Genomic DNA, 18587 nt, shown 5'->3' with positions numbered 1-18587 from the left:
TCCGGCGAGGGCGGGGCCTCCAGGCCGTCCTCCTCGTGGCCAGGCTGCGTCCCGGTCGCCGCCGGCAGCACGTGAGTCGCCCGGGAGCGGGGAGCGGGGAGGGGGGCCTTCCCGGGGAAACGGCGCCTGCTCCCCCCGCCCCTTCCCTCCCCCCGAGTGGTTTGGGGGCGCCTCCCCGCAACCCCCCCTCCTCCGGCGCCCCGAGACCGACCTTCCCTCGGGGTCGGAGTTGGGCCTCCGCCGGGAGACGCCGGGGTCTCTCCTCTGAGGAGACCCCTTGGAGCAGCAGGGGAACGCGGGGAGGGGGAGAGGCTTGGCTTTCCGGCAGGCCGGGACCCCTCGAGGTCATCCAGCGATCCAGGGCACCTCCGCTGGGTCCCCCGTGACAGGTGGCCCTCCAGCCTCTGCTTCCCAGCCTCCAAGTCGGGAGAGCCCCCGGCCCATCTCCTTTCTTGCCCCTGAAGCCCCAGCGGGGTCAGGCCGGGACAGGCGCCCCGGAAAGTTCCTTCGGGAGGGAGGCAAAGTCTGCCTGGTGCAGCGCCCTTTGTCCCTCGGGGACCAGCCAGACGCTTCTGGGAAGGCCACAGGCAGGGTAGAAATGTAATTATTATTATTAATAATAATAATAATAATAATGGCTGTTTGTTTTCCCCACCTGACAGCACAGTCATTGATATTCAGTGGTATAGTTCCTCCGAACATGGAGGTTCTGTTTAGACAGAATGGCTTATGGCCAGCCATGAATTTGTCTAATCCCCTTTCAAAGCTGCCTAAGCCTGTAGCCATTGCCTCTTCTCAGGGCACGGAGTTCCATAACTTAATTCTGGATTTTGTCTGCTCTGAAATCAATTTTGCCGGCCTGAATTCTAAAATTATGAGAGGGGGGGGGGAACCTATCTCTGTCCACCTTCTTTACGCTATGCATAATTTTGTAAGCAATCATGGCTTTCCTTAATCTTTTTTTCCCTTTCTAAACTAACATGAGGCACCCATGCCAAGCACTTTAATCTTTCCTAGTAGGGAAGGTGTTCTTTGCCCTTGGTCACACTGGCTGCCCTTTTCTGCATCTACAATTCATTTTTTGAGATGTGACCAGAACTGCACACACCATTCCCTGTGTGGTCACACCGTAGATTTGTGTAAAGCCAAGATTCTGACCGTCATGTTTTCGGTACCTTTCCTGCTAACACCGAACACAGAATTTTCCTTCTCCCTCACCCTGAGCTATTGCATATTAATTTGACATTTTCATTGAGTTACCCATCTCTTTCCTGGTCAGTCACTGCCTGTTCAGACCCCAGGACTGTGTACACAAAGAGGTTGGGGGGTGTTTGCCCTTTTAATGCCCATTCAGCCACTTTGGAGAGGGGCTTTTGGAGCTCTCTGAAGGCCACTTGGCCTTTTGCCATCCTGAATAATTTGTTGTTATCTACAGCCTAGGTCACTCTGCTGCTCACTCCTGGCTCCAGATAAGTTACATACAAGTTCAAAAGCACAAGTCCTCTAGACTAGAGGCTCAGATTCTTACTTCCCTCCATTGTGGGACCTGTCTGCTTACTCCTACCATCTGCTTCCTATTCTTTGCCCAGGTGCTGAATCACGGAAGGCCCTTTTCTTTCATCCCTTTTGTTGTGCCTCTTAGACTTCAAAGTGTAGAAATATTCTTTGTTTTTGCTGCAGCAGACTTACTCCCTTTCCTGTTTGGAAGCTCTTGATAAAGTTCTCACTTGGAGTTGTAAAGGGCAATGAGTAACTTAAGGGATGAGGAGCAAAGTCTGCTGCTGCTGTTGTGCTACTGGGGAGCTTGCAACTGCCTGGTTTAGAGAAAGACTGATGGGAGCAGGGATGTCCTGATTTAGGTGCTGAGGATATTAGAGAAATTAGCTTAATGGTTTGGTGGAGGTGGCAAGTAAGAGAATTGCAGAGGGCATTAAGAGAATCTGGAGAGATTGATAAGAATTCCTCTGTTTTGTAGTACCCCACAATGAAGATTTGGCTGGAGGAGAGTGCAGGGGGAGAAGGACATACATTGAAAGAGTGAGTTACCCTTTTGGTCTTACGTCTCACATTTGTATCTTAGCCTTATTCTTAAGGCAAGTACAAGGAACATACGTGGCCCTCCTGGTACTGATGTGTTCCAACTCCTACCTGCCCTGACCGTGGACAGTTCTAGCTGGGGCAGATGGGAGTTGGAGTACAACAACACCAGGAGGACCACCATTTGTGCAGAAGGAGACAGGGGTGTAGTGGTTCAGAGCGGTAGTCTCATAATCTGGTGAACCGGGTTCGCGTCTCCGCTCCTCCACATGCAGCTGCTGGGTGACCTTGGGCCAGTCGCACTTCTCTGAAGTCTCTCAGCCCCACTCACCTCACAGAGTGTTTGTTGTGGGGAGGAAGGGAAAGGAGAATGTGAGCCGCTTTGAGACTCTTGAAGGGGAGTGAAAGGCGGGATATCAAGCCCAAACGCTGCTTCTTCTTCTTCTTCCAAGGCCGTCAAGCTGAGCAGGAATTCAACTCTGGTCACCACTTTCATTCCAGCAGCACATGCTGGCTTTCGATTCTGCTGCTGACAGGCTCTGTACTTCCAGGTTCCTTGACCCGGGAGAAGTCAGCCGGTGTTGCTGTGACATCGCTTGAACTTTCCGTCCTCCTTGGTTGCTGACCTCAGAAGTGATGCTTCTCCCTCTGCAGTCTCCCAGAGGGGTTTGTGCCTGAGGCTGGTGGAAGGTAAGGTTTCTGTGCCTCTTCTCTTTCTAGTTACAGGTAGGTAGCCGTGGTGGTCTGCGGTAGTCTAAACAAAATACAAAAATTCCTTCCAGTAGCACCTTAGAGACCAACTAAGTTCGTTATGGGTATGAGCTTTCATGTGCATGCACACTTCTTCAGATACACTGAAACAGAAGTCGTCAACAGGTTTACCACACCTATCAGCCAATCACCCATTCCCACCACCCTTCTGAGTAATACCCCTCCCCACCCTCTCACTATATATAAGGGACTGGTGACTTCTGTTTCAGTGTATCTGAAGAAGTGTGCATGCACACGAAAGCTCATTCCAAGAACAAACTTAGTTGGTCTCTAAGGTGCTACTGGAAGGAATTTTTTTATTTTGTTTCTTCTCTTTCTGCCTCCCTCGACGTTGGCAGTTGGGAATGTTTCAGGCAGGAATGCAAGAGAGCGTTGTGCAACTTATTTCTGCAGGTGAGGCCCATCCCTAGAATGTGCAGAAATAAATTTAAAAAGTGCCGTGGGGGTGGGGGCAGCTTCTTGCCTGTTGGGGCTGGATTTTGTCAGGGAGAGCAGATGTTTGTGGTGCCATTCTGGAATTGGACATACTCCCAATTTCTGTTCCTTTCAGGCAGGATGCAACTTGCTCCATGGCAGACGAGGCAGCCTGCCTGCCATTTTCCCTTCTAAGGCAAACTTGTTTTGGTGAAGGGAAGCTGTGCTGGAACATCAGCTATTCCTGCACAAGGGGCTTCTTTGAGCAGGCCAAGGCTGCTTTCATCTGCAAATCCAGGTTCCTCGTACCAGGGTCCGAAACTCCCATTGTTCTGGGTGCATTTTGCGACAGGGAATTTAATTAGTGCAAGCAGTTTCTGAGCTCTGCAGTCCTGTGCCTAAGATTTCAGAGTAAAACTGCAGAGTGGAAGGAAAGGAGGACCTTTTTCTGCCTCCCCACTTCCAGCTCCTCTCTGAAGACTGGAGAACAGACCCTCTTAGGAATATTAGGGGGGCGGGCAGAGGAATGACCAGACCATGTGAAAAATGAACACAATATTTAACTGCAGTTCATTGATTTTCAGCTTTGTATTCTTGATATAAAAATGCACACATAGACATTCCATTTTGGTGTCCTTAACCTTGGTTTGAGGTGCCCTTAGCTCCTGGCTTTCCTGTCTCCATTTCTAACACTGCCTGGTACACATCACTTGGAGAGCACTGCAGTGATTAGGCAGGGAACAGGTGGTGGTTCTGGAACGGTAAACAATCATGGAAAATGGAGGGGAATTACATTGGCCTGTGCCAACATGGGGGTGGTGGCATTAACGTCCCAGCATGCATTTTTGTAAAGTTTGTAGGGGATTTTTCTTATTCAAGTTGGGGGGAAACTGAGGGGAACATTTTGGTTCCTTTGCAACCGTTGCTTTTGCAAGAACAGGTGGAACGGTCTCTCTTTAGCAATCCGTCTCCTCGGCTGAAGGGAACATAGTTTATTCAGAGAGTAGGGGCATTTGCCTTGACATGTTCTCGGAACGTTGTGGTGGGAGGAGCGAGGCCGCATGCACAAGTCCTACCCCCATCTCAACCAACTCCACCTCCAACCTTTGTACATACAGAAGGGAGATCTGAAGCGAGGATCTCTGCAGGCTCAGCTTGCCATCCTCCCATGTCATCAGAAACCCTGGTGGATTTCTGATGCAAGAACTTCCCTCTTCAGACCTTCCCACTTTGCATGCAAAAGTCTGAAGCTATAGCCAATGGGGATGCCTAGTCCTGTTCCTCCCTCTCCAGGTACGCCCTGAACGCTGGGGGAGGGGGCCGTTGGCGCAGGAGAAACTCCAGTTGCAGCATCCTATAGCCTTTTCTGGCAGACAGAACTGGAACCTCCTGATATTGAGGACAGAACTCAGGATGCCACAGGCCTTTAAGATCAAATCAAATACTGAGTGCATGATATAAACTCAGGTCCACACTTGCTTTCTTTGCAGCCGTTTAGTCTGTCTGTCTTTTACTCATTCAAAGTATGGCATCCAACAGGGGTGGGGAACCTCCACCGCCCCCCCCCCCGGGCCAAGTATGGTCTCACGTGGGTCCCAGTTTGCCCCCCGAGACTGTTTCCCCCAAAGCATGCCCCCCCTTCCCACAACTTTCATCAAGTTCCCCGTGATAGCACAGCCAGTCACTGCACAAAGCAGGCTGGAAGCCCATCAGCTGATAGTGGTTCCTTCAAGCCCACCGGGTCAGAGGATTTTCAAAGCATCAAGCAGGGCTCTTTGCAAGCCCCGTGATAATCACCATGCTTGAATTCTTAATCACAGGTCATTGAATCTGACCCTCGCCTATCAACCAGATCAGGTTCCCAATCCCTGCACTCAGAGGTTAGGCAAATCCTAATGCAGCTCTGTTTAGGGAAGTTTTTAATGTTTGAAGTTTTGTTCTGTTTTTAATCTTCTGTTGAAAGCCGCCCAGAGTGCCTGGGGAAACCTAGCAGGGTAGAAATAATAATTATTATTATCTGTGTTCCTCCTCTGCCAGCCAAAAGCAGTCTAGTGAATAAAAAAATCTGGCTAGCAAGGTTTGTGAGCTTATTTACAAGGTTAACCCAGAGGGTTTGAACTTAATTGTGCATCATGTCATTGCATGTTAGCATATCCTGTAGTGATGCCTGTGCATGTAATTAAGGGGCATTGCAGCTACTCTTTAGTTTGTTACACCATTAAGTGCCATATTTCAGAAGTAAAGTTCACTGCAACCACTGCTCTGCCTGTTATATTTCCAAGTAAGGCACCTTTAATGATTTCCACTGATGTAAGTAAATACAAAATACATAACAGATCATTAGCTGCAAGTCAGTTGCATGGAATAGACTTGCAGAAAAATCTGCAGTGTCATGCTCCTTGGCAGAGAACTTACAATTTCATGCTCCTTGGCAGAAAATGATGCTTAGGAGCATCACTTCTAGATAAGGAAAGTCAAGAAACGCCTCTCTTGTCTCTTCATTGCTGATTACACACCCTCCTCAAAGGTAAGGTTTTATTGGGGTGGCAAAGCAGGGTGTCAGTGGGCAGGAAAGAACCCTGTTTTGTGCTGCATTTCCGTGCAGAGCCTTAGCTTAAAATGAGCTGAGGCTTTTTGAACTTCTCAGCTATGAATTTTTCACTCCTGTTATTAAATGCAGGGTGTTTGATCACTACAACCTTATGGTAAAAGTGAAGCCACCTTCTCAGTTCTTATTTTTTAAATATTATTCAAGGGGGAAACTTGTGTGAATGTGTGTCTGAAAGGCAGAGAGTGGGAGAGGCGCACAGGATTGCAATTCACTGGAGGAAGAGGACACAACAAAACCAGAAACCATGATGGTGCACCAAACAACAAATGAGGGCACCTTCCGGACGGGAAAGGGCCATAGCTCGGTGCCAAAGCATCTCTGCCTTGAATGCAGAAGGTCCCATGTTCAAATCCCAGTGGTGTCTCTAGGGAGGACCAAGAGAGCCGAGCCTGAAATCCTGGAGAGCCATGGCTTCCAGTCAGCGTAGGTGAGATAACTGAGCCAGGCAGACTGCAGCTTCCTATGTTCCGCCTGCCTCTTTCGACTCACTGGAGGCCATGGAGCAGCTCCTTGCCGTGGGTGACCCAACTGGTCAGACCAGCCAGTCAGCAGAGGACAGGAGCCCTTTCTCGTGGGCACAAGGGGCACAGCTGCTCCTTTCCCAGGCAGCCACCGAGCGGCTTTTCTCCTTCAAGAGCTGACTCAGCAGTTCAGGGCAGTCCTCTGACTCGGACCCCTCCTTACTCTGCCCATGCAGCCTCATGCCCAAGTGGCCATCTCCATCTTCCCCCAGGCTGACCACGGAAGGACACGAAAGAGAGAGCCGCTAACTGCCGGTCTGTGATTCTTTCTACACAGAAGCTGATTCCCAGCACATCATCTTTTGTTTAATAATAATAATAAGGTAAGTGATGTACATGCAGCAACATATTTGGAAAGAGAGAAGTACTAACTGGAAGCTGGTTTTTGTTTCCAGTGGTTTTGCTTGATTTCTGTAGAGAATGTGTTATATTGTCTTATACTGATTACTTCATTTTGTATTGATTTTGTGTTTTGCTTGCTGGGAAATCTCAGATAAGGAGGGAGATCTTGGCTACCTGAGTTTTTATAGTATCACTCTGGTTGTGGCCTTCTGCTCTTTCAAACAACTGCTCTTGAAAAGTAGAATACGCCGCCACCTCTTAATGTTGAATTCAGAGTGCAGCCACAGGCAAGCGAGAATTCTTGTCTAAATTGCATTTGTTTGCTTGGGAATCCTTCCTGCATGCAGCAAGCACCACATTCAGCCCCCAGTTTAAAAATGGGTTGTAGAGGAGAGGAGCTGCTGCCGAAGTCTCTCAGCCAGTTCTCAGCCCTGCTAGGGCCACTGCCAAACTGGATGTTCTCAGACTAGATAGGCCAAGGGTCTGGCTCTGCTTAAAAAGGCTTCCTCTCATCATCTGCGCATTGGGCCTCTGATTAAATAGAGGTTCATTTCCTCCCCTCCCTCTAGGGATGGCTTGTGTTGTCCCATAAAGTCTCCTGGCATTGCTTATGCTGCAAGATACAGCCCTGCTTCAGATTTCCAGACTGGCTGTCTTCACTCAAGGTAAAAGCTGGGTTGCTCTTGACTTTCCATTCCTCTTGGTTCCAAAAGTCAGTTGTCCCCACGGAGCAGGCTCACACGTGCTTCCTGAAGCAAGGCATAGTGCGCCCTGCCAGGCATTCTGCAGGCCTCAGAATATCCTGTGTGCAAGCAGGCAGGAGGGATTCACACAGTGCCATCCCTGCCCCATGGTGCTTTACTGCAGCGTAAAGCTGTGTGCTTGGAGGGAGGGAGGCGCTTCCCCAATCAGTGCTTCTCAAACTTGGGTCTCCAGCTGGTGTTGCACTACAACTCCCATCATGGCCAACCACTGGTCTTGCTAGTGAGACATGATGGCAGTTGTAGTCCAACAACAGCTAGAGACCCAAGTTTGAGAAACGCTGCCTAAATCTTCCTTCCCCAGCCTGATGCCCTCCAAATGTTTTGGACCACAGCTTCCAGCCCCAGCCAGCCTGGCTGAGGCTACCAGATTTAGTCATTCCATTTATAACCTGCCCTTCAACCTCAGGTTTTGCAGGGCAGTACACAGCTGAATTACTTTCTTTGAAAAAACAAAAAACTAAAGCTTAAAGTATGACACACACATAATGGATCTTGTGATCCGCCCTGAGACCTGCGGGTATAGGGTTGTATGCCAATAATAATAATAATAGTAATAGTAATAATAATAATACACCAGTCTTCCATTAGAAGAGAGCAGTTCTTCAGCTCAGCCTTCCTCAAATGCCAGGAAGGGAAGGTACATCATTTGCTGACTCCAAAAACAACAAGGCGGAAAGGCCACCTCTGGGTTCCATGACCATGGAGGTCCTTCTCCGGGCTCTTAACTGCGAAATTATTTTGCTTGGTCACTGCTGCAGACTTGAAGGCGTGAAGGTCAGCAGATTAGAGGAGAGGCACTCCATCCCAACATGCCATACAGGCCTTTAAACTCCAGCATCAACACCTTAAATTGGCCCTGGTAGCAAACAGTCAGTCGCTGTAGATCCTTAAAGATCAGGGACCTATGAGCCTCCTAAGTGGCACCTGTCAGCATCTTGGCTGCCACATCTTGCACCGCCTGCAGCTTCCAGGGCGTGTTGCAGTCGTCTGGCCAAGAGGTTACCAGAACCTGCCCTCCTGTGGTGGTTCTGCTCTTGGGGTGGCTGCTCTAGTGTTCGCCAGTGAGGAGAGAAGAGAAGGAGGGGAGGGACCAGCGAGGCCGGGGTGGCATACAGGGGGTGCATATGGGCAGTTTGGATTCCTTTTCTGTCCTCCCTCCCTCCCTCTCTCTCCCTAGGCAAAGAGGATGTCGGCCTCGCTGAGCAGCCGGGCCATCGCCTCCCACGTCCTCGTGGCCCTCTTTGGGATGGGCTCCTGGGTCTCCGTGAACTCCCTGTGGGTGGAGCTCCCCGTCGTGGTGAAGCTGCTGCCAGAAGGTGAGGAGCAGGGGCTGGGGACTGGCTGGCCCCTCTGGCGGGAGGGAAGGAGCCTTGGCTGCAGCAGGAAGGAAGCGGCTCCTGTGGGGAGGCAGGAAGGGGCCAGAGGGATCGGCCAAGCTCTTGAGGGGCAGGACAAAGAAGGAGGGCCTGGAGGGGTGTGCCCGGACAATGCCCCCTCTCTCTCCTGGCCTTGGGAGGGGCTTTGGTGTCCTGGCTGGGGAGACTCCACAGGCTGCAGCCCCTGCTGGGCTCTGGAAGCATATGGCAAGGCCCCACCCACTTTGGCTGGACCTGGAAGCGGACGTTCTAGGTGCCTCCCCTCCCCCCGTGGAAAAGTAGCCAGCTTGTCACTTGCAGACGCTCAGAGGCACCAGAAGCTGCTCTTGCCATGTTTCTGAGAAGTCCAGAGTGGGGGGGGGGTGGCCCCTCTCCAAGGCTGCCTCCATGCAAGCCAGAAGACTTGGGACGGGCTTCTCCTCTTAAAGACATGCAAGCAGTGTGTGTGTAAGAGACAACACGATAGCAGCTTCTAAAACTATGCACGCATGGAGAAAGTGGATAGAGAAAGGGTTTTCTCCCTTTTTCACGCTGTAACTCGTGGGCATCCAAGGAAGCTGTCAGGGGACTGCCATCAGAACTGGGGAGGGAGGCAGGGGGGCCGTTGGGATACAGAGAGCCTCCGAAACTCCTGAGGAGGAGTTCCTCTTCCAGCGATGGGAAAAGGCACACCTCCAGTGGAGAAGAGAGGGAAGGGGCCAGCCAAGCGAGGAAAGGGCTGGAGGGTGCTGCTAAGAGCCCCAGCACCTCACCTCGCCAGGCTGGCCAGGAGGGACACACGCCACTTCTGTCGCCCAGCTTGCACAGAGGGGCGAAACGCAAGGAGGGGAGGAGGAGACTTGGGGTGCCGAAGTTCTTATGTTGGGGGAGAAGCTAGAAGGGGCCACTCCCGGATTCTGCAAGTGACTGAGACTGACATGAACTTGGGGGATCTGCACTGTAAATAGTTTGCACAATAAAACCTGTAGGAGCCAGGTCGGAGTCCTGCCTGGTTACTCACAAGCAACCACCAGCAGCATCTGACAGAAGCTGATAGTTGGATGGTTGAGGACAGATCAAAGTACTTCTTTATTCAGTGCATAGTTAAACTGTGGAACTCCCTCCCACAGGAGGCAGTGGGGGTCACCAACCGATTTGGCTTTAGAAGACAATGAGACAAACTTGCGGAGGAGAGGGCGAAGGGGGGCTCCTAGCCAGGACGACTGTGCTCTGCCTCCAGAGTTAGAGGCAGTGATTCTTCTGAATCCCAAGGGCTGGAAAGCACAGGAGGGAGAGTTGCTCTTGCACCCGGGTCCTGGTTTCCCTTTGGGGCCCCTGACTGGCCACTGTGATGCTGGTCTAGGTGGGTCATTGACTGCATCCAGCAGGCTCTTGAAGAGCTCCAGGGAGACGCTTGGCTTCCTGGTCCTTGGGGAGCGAGTGCCGAGGGACCTCAGACGTCTCCACGGCGGCCCCTCCTTCCTTCATAGCTGCACACGCTGAACCCAGCGATAGCAATGAAGCGAGAGTGTTCTTTGCCGCCTTGCCTGGGGAAGGGAGGGGATTATGCTGCTTTCCTTGAGAAAACAAACCAAGGCAGGGAGGCTCCCTGTGATAAGCCCTTCTTTGTGAGAACTCCTTGTTCTGGGCAGAAGCTGCCCTGCCTGGCGTCTGTGTGGAGGCATCACGCTTGCTCCCTCATGGGGGACACAGGGCCTGGCAGACAAAGGAGGCCTTTCTTGCTCCCTTACTTTGCTCGACCCTTCGTGGCCGGGTCGGGGGACGTTCTGTAATTCCAGCAGAGAAGGAGAACGTTTCTCCACGTGTCGCTACAAATGTCCTGGCCTTATGCTGCCTCCTTGAATGGCCGTGGTTGGGCTTCTAGCTGGGGGGGGGGGGGAGGCAAGAAGTGTGTCAGTTGATGAATGACTGGAGAGAAAGAGTTCAGCTGCAGAGAGAGGATAGCCAAAGTCACCTTGTTTCTGAGCCGCCCAGAGAGCCCCTAATGGAGCTGCTGCTGCTTCTTCTTCCCAGGCTGGAACCTGCCTGCCTACCTGACCGTCCTGATTGCCCTGGGCAACGTGGGCCCCGTGAGCGTGACCCTGGCCCACCACTTCGCCCCCGGGCGGCTGAAGGAGCGCTGGCTGATCCACGGCATCCAGCTCCTGGCCGTGGTGGCGGCCTTCTTCCTGGCCTTCTTCTGGGACCGCATCGTGGTGGTAGCCGGTGAGCCCCACAGCCTGGCCTTCCTGGTGCTGGCCTTCCTGCTGGCCCTGGTGTGCTGCACCTCCAACGTCTCCTTCCTGCCCTTCATGTACCAGTTTCCCCAGCTGTACATCCGCACCTTCTTCATTGGGCAGGGCCTCAGCGCCCTCCTCCCTTGCGTGCTGGCCCTGGGCCAGGGCGTGGGGCAGCTGGAGTGCCGGAACGGCACCAACGGCACCCAGCCGCACTTTCTGGAGGAGAACTTCTCGGCCACCACGTACTTCTGGATGCTCCTGGCCCTGCTGGTCGTCTCCGCGCTGGCCTTTGCGGCTCTGGTGCTCTGGCACAGCCGCAGCGGCCCTGCGGAGGAGAAGAGCTCTTCCCAGGACAGCGTGAAGACGGAGGAGTCCTTCCCGCTGCAGTCCGAGAGCGTGCCCGCCTCCAAGCACGCCACAGAGGACGCCGCGGCCGGAGAGCCCACCAAGCAACCAGCTTCCGCCTTCTGGACAGCAAGAAACATTTACCTGCTGGTGCTCCTGGGGGTCTCCAACGCCCTGACCAATGGAGTCCTGCCTTCCGTGCAGAGCTACTCCTGCTTGCCTTATGGGAACATGGCCTATCACCTCTCCGTGGTGCTCAGCAACATTGCCAACCCCGTGGCCTGCTTCACCGCTATGTTCCTGCTGTGCAGGTGGGTGGGCAAAGGCTGGGCTGGGCTGGGCTGAGGGCTCCCCTTGGGGCGGGGGCCGCTGGGCCGTTGGCTGTGAACCCAGCAGGAACAGCAGCCTCCTTCATTTCCCACAAGACAGGCATCTACCAGGCAGGGTTGTTTCTCATCCCTTGTCTCATTTTAGTGTATCTTCCATCTTTGTTGGAAGCCGCCCAGAGTGGCTGGGGAAACCCAGCCAGATGGGCGGGGTACAAATAATAAATTATTATTATTATCATGGCACAAGCACAAACACCCTAGCTACATTTTAAGAGGTGCTGGTACATCGTGAACTAATTTACTGTAATGCAGTTTTTCTGGTCTTAGAAGATACAAGAGAGATCCACTAGCTCTTCTGAACCAAACAGCATGTCCCCTTCATCTCCTCTTCTGAGCAAATCCCTCTCCCTCTTGCCAGTGCTGCTGAAGGCAGCCTTGGCTTTATCCCAGCTTCTGCACATACGGACATTCCTTAGAGGAGGAGTCCTGCTTAGGCCCTTTGGGGCAGCTGGTGTGATAACCCTGAGCAGAACCCAGGTGTTGCAGGGGCGCCGATCAAGACACGGACCAATTATATCAACAGTTCCAACACGGTTTTCTGGTTCAAATGATCCTCTCTCTCTCTCTCTCTCTCTCACACACACACACACACACACCCCACTTCCTGGTATGAGAGCTGCTAGAAGTTGCTTATCTGTATTATCTGGTCATGCTATACCATGACTAGAGTTCTGCGTTGAGAAAAAGGCCCACAAGATTTCCCCACTTTGAGCTGCACCACCTCTGGGATGAGGAATGGCTTGGGGCTGTGATGCAGTCCTGCTTCAAATGCCCACCTGCCCAAGGCTGCAGTTTTGCCCTGAAACGGGGGAATTGCTCCAAGTTAGAGGAAAACTCTTGGAGCAACTTGCGAATGCTGAAGGTTTCTGCAGGGCGATGCTGCCCCACTGGACCACAAGGAGGCAGCATGTGGCCAGTGTTTCAGTGGGGAAAGGCTCTGGCGAGATTTCTCCTGACTGCAGGGGAAAATCTGGGGTGGGAGCGTGTGTCCCTTTCATCAAGAACGCCTGGAGAAGGGGAGAGCGTAACTTGGTGCTTGAGTTCAAGCCATCTTCTCTGCATCAGCTCCAGATCTCAAGTGCTTCCCTGCTTCTCTTCCTCTGCCAGGTCGTCCCTGGGCCTGGGCATCATCTCTGCCGTGGGGTGTGTGTTTGGAGCCTATCTGATGGTGCTGGCGGCCCTCAGCCCCTGCCCTCCGCTGGTGGGCAGCCCTGCAGGAGTTGCTCTGGTGGTGAGTACGGCTGTTGATCTCTGGGCACAGGGGGAGGCAGCGTGGATGCGGGTCCCTCCCCCAAGGAGGAGCTGCTGCTGCTGCCGTGGTTGCTGAGCCCTTCCTCTGGCCAGGAGCAGATCCTGCAGGTTCTTCCGCAGGCCCTTTTCCAGGTCAGGCTGCAGTGACCGCAGCGTTGCCCCCAGGGTGAGTCTCCCCCCGTTCACCAAAACGAGGGTGAGCTCCGATCCCCAGGTCACAACAGCCTTTTAAAACGGTTAGTCCCCAACCCAAGTCCACCTTTGCCTCCCCAGCTGTCCAGGTGTTGCTGTTTCAGCCGAGGGTTTCTTCTCTTGGCAGGTGATCTCCTGGATCCTCTTCATGGGCCTCTTCTCCTACCTGAAGGTGGTGATTGGCAGTTTGCTGCACGAGGCCGGCCACGCGGCCCTGGTCTGGTGTGGCGCCATCATCCAGGTGGGCTCTCTGCTGGGCGCGCTCGTCATGTTCCCCCTCGCCAGCATCTACAGGCTGTTCTCGAGTGGGCAGGACTGTGTGGACAACTGCAGGCTGTGACAGCCGATGCCGGCAAGGAGGAGCAGCAGCAGGAGGCCGTGCTTCTGAGGAGCCACCCTCTGCCACCCCTCTCCAGGGCTGTCAGCACTTGGGGGGGGGGGACCTGGCTGCTCTTCCTGGCTCCCCTCCAGCGCTACCAGTTGAACCATTTCATGCTCTTGCCCCCGGGCAGAGGAGAGAGACTGAGGGGCGAAGCACACAGACCCCCAGCCCACCTTCCTTGGTCGCAGCCTCCCTCTCCGCTGCTCTCCGTGGGTTTTTTTAGCGCCATCTTGGGGCAACAGGTAGTTTGGAGAGGCTGTGTGGCCACGTGCTTAGGAGGGAGGGGCCTTCACCACCATGCCTTAAGAACCAAGCTCTCTCCCCCCCCCCCTTGGGACCAAAGCACTTCCCCCCCCCCCCCCCGCCGCCCTCTCCACACACACTGACTCTGCAGACCCCACTTGCCTCCTCCCTGTTGGTGGCCAGGCCCCTTTAACCTCTCGGGAATGGTGTCTTCAGAGAAGACAACTGGCTGCCATGGGGGGAGGTTGGCTGCATTGCGAAAGTGGGGAGAGGGAGGGGCGCCCCCCCCCTGTTACTGGCGACTGGCTTCAGGGAGGAAATGGGGGGAGTCAGGAATACTTTTATTTTTTAAGATGGGCTGGCTGCAGTTCCATTGGCTTTTAAAAATGTAACGCCCACCCACCCCCTAATAGAAATAAATCAGGTAACCTGGACACGTTTTACGTTCCTGGCATTCTGTGCAAAATCTGCACAATTGCTGTTGAGGTTTTACACTAAAGCGGGGTGGGGGGTGTTTGTAGTGGCAAGAGTGTTGGACCTGGGAGTTTGTCCCCACTCAGCCCTGAAGCTCTTACTGAGCGGCCTTGGAGTCAGTCCCTGCCTCTCAGCCTAGCCTACCTTCCCGGGTTGTTGCGAGGATAAAATGGGGAGCAGAATCCACACTGCCTGGAGCTCCTTGGAAGAAAAGGGGCATAACTGTGATGAAGAGGGGCAGGTAAGAAAGGGCTGGGACTCTCGGGGAGAGAGCAGCATAAGTCAGGAAGGTCCCAGGGTGAGGAACTAGAATTTGCCGAAAGCGGCCACCCTCAGAATTCTGGAGCCTCCCCTCAGGCCTGTTCTACGTAAGTCTCAGCTAGAGGAGCTGGTCTTTTTTCATGCTTCCCTGTGACACTAGAGGGGCTAGAACAGGGCAGACCATCGCCTGCAGCCTTTGTGCCACCTCCCCAAAGCCAGGTAAGTGAGGCGCTGGGCTCTGGGAAGGCGGCGTGAGGGCTCCAACAGGGTCTGAGCATTCTGCCACCTCCTTCCCAAAGCCTAGTTAGCGCTTTCCCAGCTTTGGGAAGCGATGGGAAGGGCAAAAGGGCCTCCTTGGTAGTTATCATCTCACGAGAGGGACGAGAATATGGCTGGACTCCTTGCGATAGCTGGGTGCAAAGCCATTTAGAGCAGTATAAACCAGGGTCAGCACCTTGAACTGGGCTCCGTAGTGAATGAGCAGCCGGTGCAAACCTTTCAAGACCAATGTTTTGTGATCCCACACAGCTGTGCCAGTGAAGTCTCTCTGTTTTGCGCCAGCTGCAGTCTCCGAAGAAAAGCAGGATGCAACTGGCTTTTAAGCAAAACGGCACTTGCAGTGCAATCTTGTACGTGTCTTCTTGGAAGTAAGTCCCATTGCATTTGGTGGGGCTTACTCCCAGGAAAGAGGGTTTAGGGTCGCTGCCTTGAACTGTATTGGTCGGCTAATTAACGCTGAGTAAGCCCTGGCCAGCCTGGCAGCGGCTGTGGTGGGTCCTCCGTGGGACTGCCCAGCATGGCCGTTTGGGAAGTTCCCCTGGTGACGGTTTGCCAGTCCTTGGAAGATCCGCCCCGACTTCTGGCCACAACTGAATGTGCTGGTTTATTTATTTATTTATTTCAACCGGAAGCCCTTAAATCCAGTTCCTTTTCTGGGGTCCTTCTTGGGTTCCCCCTCTGGCTGGATGGAAGCCACTGCGGACGGGCCCCAGGCACACGCAGCCGCCAGTCACGGACGTGACTCTCTCTTAGGCATCTGTTAAACCTTCAGTTGCCAAGCCCTGGGCAGCATGGAACCTTGATTGTTCTTTCAAGCATCATCCAAATGGCTATCTTGTTGTAACTGATTGTTTTGTTCGTTGTAAGCTGGCTTGAGCGGGGCTGGGGACCAAAGACAAGATATATTTTTACTCTTATTTTTTTGTATTTTATTTGCGATATTTTTAGGATGTTCTAAAGCACTTAGAGATCTTGGAAGCCTGAAGCTTATATGTCTATTTTGTATGTGATGCATTTCATTTACGGATGTAATTTTACTGTTTTTCTTACGCTGCACACTACTGGAATATATTTTTTCCTTAATGCTGATGGGGTAAAAACTTTTGCAAAGAAAGTATAAATTGCCTAAATGAATAATACATTTTAAATGAATAAAATGAATCAGAGTCAGACTTTACCTGCTGTGTGGTCTTCAATTCATCATGTCCCACATAAAATGGAGAATACACATCTCAGGGTAGATAGGTGGATCTTCAGCATTTGCCAAAAGCTGTATATTGACGCATCTCTCTGGCGAGGGACTTACACAACTTGGGGGCTGCCACAGAGAAGGCCCTCTTAGGCCGCCGCCACCCCGGACTTCTGTGGGAGCTGGAACTGTCAAGACAGCCCCTTCTTCTGATTTCTAATACCCAAAAGTGTCTGAAGGAGGCAGCTTTTTAGGTATTTGAGGCCCAAATCATTTAGGGCTTTAAGCATGAGCCCCTTGAACTGGGCCCAGAAACAAACTGGTAGCCAGTGGAGCTGTTTTGGAGTGGGGGGTGTTAATGGGACTTCTGAAAGCATCCCAGCCAGTGATCTGGCTGCTGCAATTGAGAGCAGCTGAACTTCCCCAGTCTGCCAGGACAGCCCTTTTGTCCTTCCTCCATTGCGGACTCTGGCTGCAAACCACCACAGTTAGCAGTACCATCATCTGCCACAGACTTGCAGTCCCTAAACTTTTAAGAGCACAGGGCAAACACTCCGGGGCAGCATGTTCCCAACTTCTTCCTGCCAGGGGAATGTTCAGCACCTGATGAAGGTGTTAACGGAGAAATCTGAGGGCTCCCTTGGACAAAAAACAAGGACCCCAGCCAGGAAGACCAGAGCAAAACAGCAGCCAGTCGGCTTGGTCTTGATTGAAGACTGTCAGGACAGGACTCCCACCTGCCACCAGGTGGAACAAGATGGAAGCCCCAAACAAAAGACCCCCCAAACTTTTATTAGCTGCTAATCCCCATGTTACACCCCCCAAACTACATCACTATACATCATGGTTACATCATGAAAGGGGAGGTCTGGGGGCAGTAATCTGAGCATCCTGAACCCGGCCCCATGGTTCCCCTTGCCCTCCACCAAACACCCATCAAGTGGAACAAAAGAGATTTTTACATTTCCCTGTTTCCCAGCCAGGTTAATCACACCCTTCATCTGGGTTTATTATTTCTGGAATGGCTACCTGTCTGGCACTCAGGTATCAGGATGCCAGGAATTATCACTCAGGCAGAGGGGCTGCTGAGGAGCTGAGCTCACATGTCTATAGGAATTTCTGAAGTTTTCCCATCATAGATGCATTTATCAGTGAATTCTTACATTTGGTATTGTGCAGCAAAGGCCTTTTGAATAGATAGGAAGAAACTGTGATGAAGTGTTTTGTGGGGACAAGTCACAAAAGTGATTGTGCTGATTTAGGTAGTGGGCTGCATGTGCATGATATCCGCTGGAGGGGCAAACCCCCCCCCCAACCTATACATAAATTCCTGCAACAGGGGGAAAGGAAGATCTCCCAGGGTGGGAAAAGAAAGGGAAGCTCCCAGGTGAGAGCCAGAAGGGATCACCTTTCACTGTGTGGGACAAGATCTACCTGTGAAAGAGGACTTTGCATTCTATCTACTGTGTTTAGATCATGGTGGTGATTCTAATGTACTAGGAAAAGTTTTAATACCATCATATTTTTTTTAAAAAAGGAACGTCCAGCACCGAACTGGTTAGCAGGACCCAGTGATGCTCTCTGCTCTGCCAGAGACACCATCCTTTTCACTCCACCCTGATTTTCCTGAGGCTGTGGAGCTCTGGAAAGTCTTTGTGCCAAACAGACCCCCCTCTGTCTGAGGCCACAGGAAGAGGGGTGGGGAGCTGCGTCACGGACAAACTCGGGACCAGAGGGCAACCCAGGGCTCGTGAAAGCAGGCATCCTCTTGCAAGCTCTGTGGGGTGCCTCTGGGCCGACAAACGCCCTCCCTGCAAGGGTGACCCACCAGGGAGGTGTTTACTGCTAAGGCAGGTAGGGCTGGAGCGCATAGCTGTCAACTTCCAGATTTGAAAATGAGGGATCAGCAGCCTCGAAAATAAGGGATCAGCAGCCTCACCAGTCCCAGGGACAGCCTGCGGGATATCTAACAATCCGGGATAGCAGCAGGGAACAGCGCTGGAATAAGGGAATTTCCCGCAAAAAAAGGGAAGGTTGACAGCTATGGGAGTGTGGCCACTGCCCTGGTGCTGTTGTGTCTTCTGCTGCAAAACCACACCATGATGAACTCCTGCCCAGAAACCAATGTCCCCACTGTAGAAAGATGTGTGGATCCAGAATTGGCCTCCACAGTCACTTATGGACTCATTGTTCAAACCGTGTTTATGGAAGAAGAAGAAGAAGAGTTTGGATTTTATATCCCGCTTTATCACTACCCGAAGGAGTCTCAAAGCAGCTCACATTCTCCTTTCCCTTCCACCCCCACAACAAACACTCTGTGAGGTGAGTGAGGCTGAGAGACTTCAGAGAAGTGTGACTGGCCCAAGGTCACCCAGCAGCTGCATGTGGAGGAGCAGGGAAGCGAACCCGGTTCACCAGATTACGAGTCCACCGCTCTTAACCACTACACCACACTGGCTCTCTATGGAAGACAATCTTACTTGGCTATGAGCGATTGCCAAAAAAGAAAAGAAGGCATGCCTAAGAC

At 52.5% G+C, this 18587-nt stretch overlaps 1 protein-coding gene across 5 annotated transcripts; it reads left to right on the top strand.

The window, feature by feature from the left end:
• The first annotated feature begins 46 nt into the window (after positions 1-46).
• On the top strand, positions 47-13895 carry LOC128416949 (solute carrier family 52, riboflavin transporter, member 2-like). Of its 5 annotated transcripts, none has more exons than XM_053395051.1 (9): positions 47-71; positions 1976-2037; positions 2589-2727; positions 6531-6677; positions 7266-7361; positions 8638-8776; positions 10850-11711; positions 12897-13020; positions 13360-13895. In XM_053395051.1, the coding sequence occupies exons 6-9, from the start codon at positions 8647-8649 to the stop codon at positions 13570-13572; spliced, it is 1329 nt and encodes a 442-aa protein (XP_053251026.1). In that variant the 5' UTR covers positions 47-71; positions 1976-2037; positions 2589-2727; positions 6531-6677; positions 7266-7361; positions 8638-8646; the 3' UTR covers positions 13573-13895. The 5 variants fall into 5 exon arrangements, with proteins under 5 accessions (XP_053251026.1, XP_053251025.1, XP_053251027.1 ...); XM_053395050.1 differs by lacking the exon at positions 47-71 and adding an exon at positions 1674-1859; XM_053395052.1 differs by lacking the exons at positions 47-71; positions 6531-6677 and adding an exon at positions 1674-1859.
• Positions 13896-18587: the final 4692 nt, after the last annotated feature.

This window comes from Podarcis raffonei, chromosome 7 (assembly GCF_027172205.1).
Source record: "Podarcis raffonei isolate rPodRaf1 chromosome 7, rPodRaf1.pri, whole genome shotgun sequence".
Classification (NCBI taxonomy): Eukaryota; Metazoa; Chordata; class Lepidosauria; order Squamata; family Lacertidae; genus Podarcis; species Podarcis raffonei.
The sequence above is the reverse complement of the archived record's forward strand: the minus strand, read 5'-3'. Positions and strand labels throughout refer to the sequence as shown.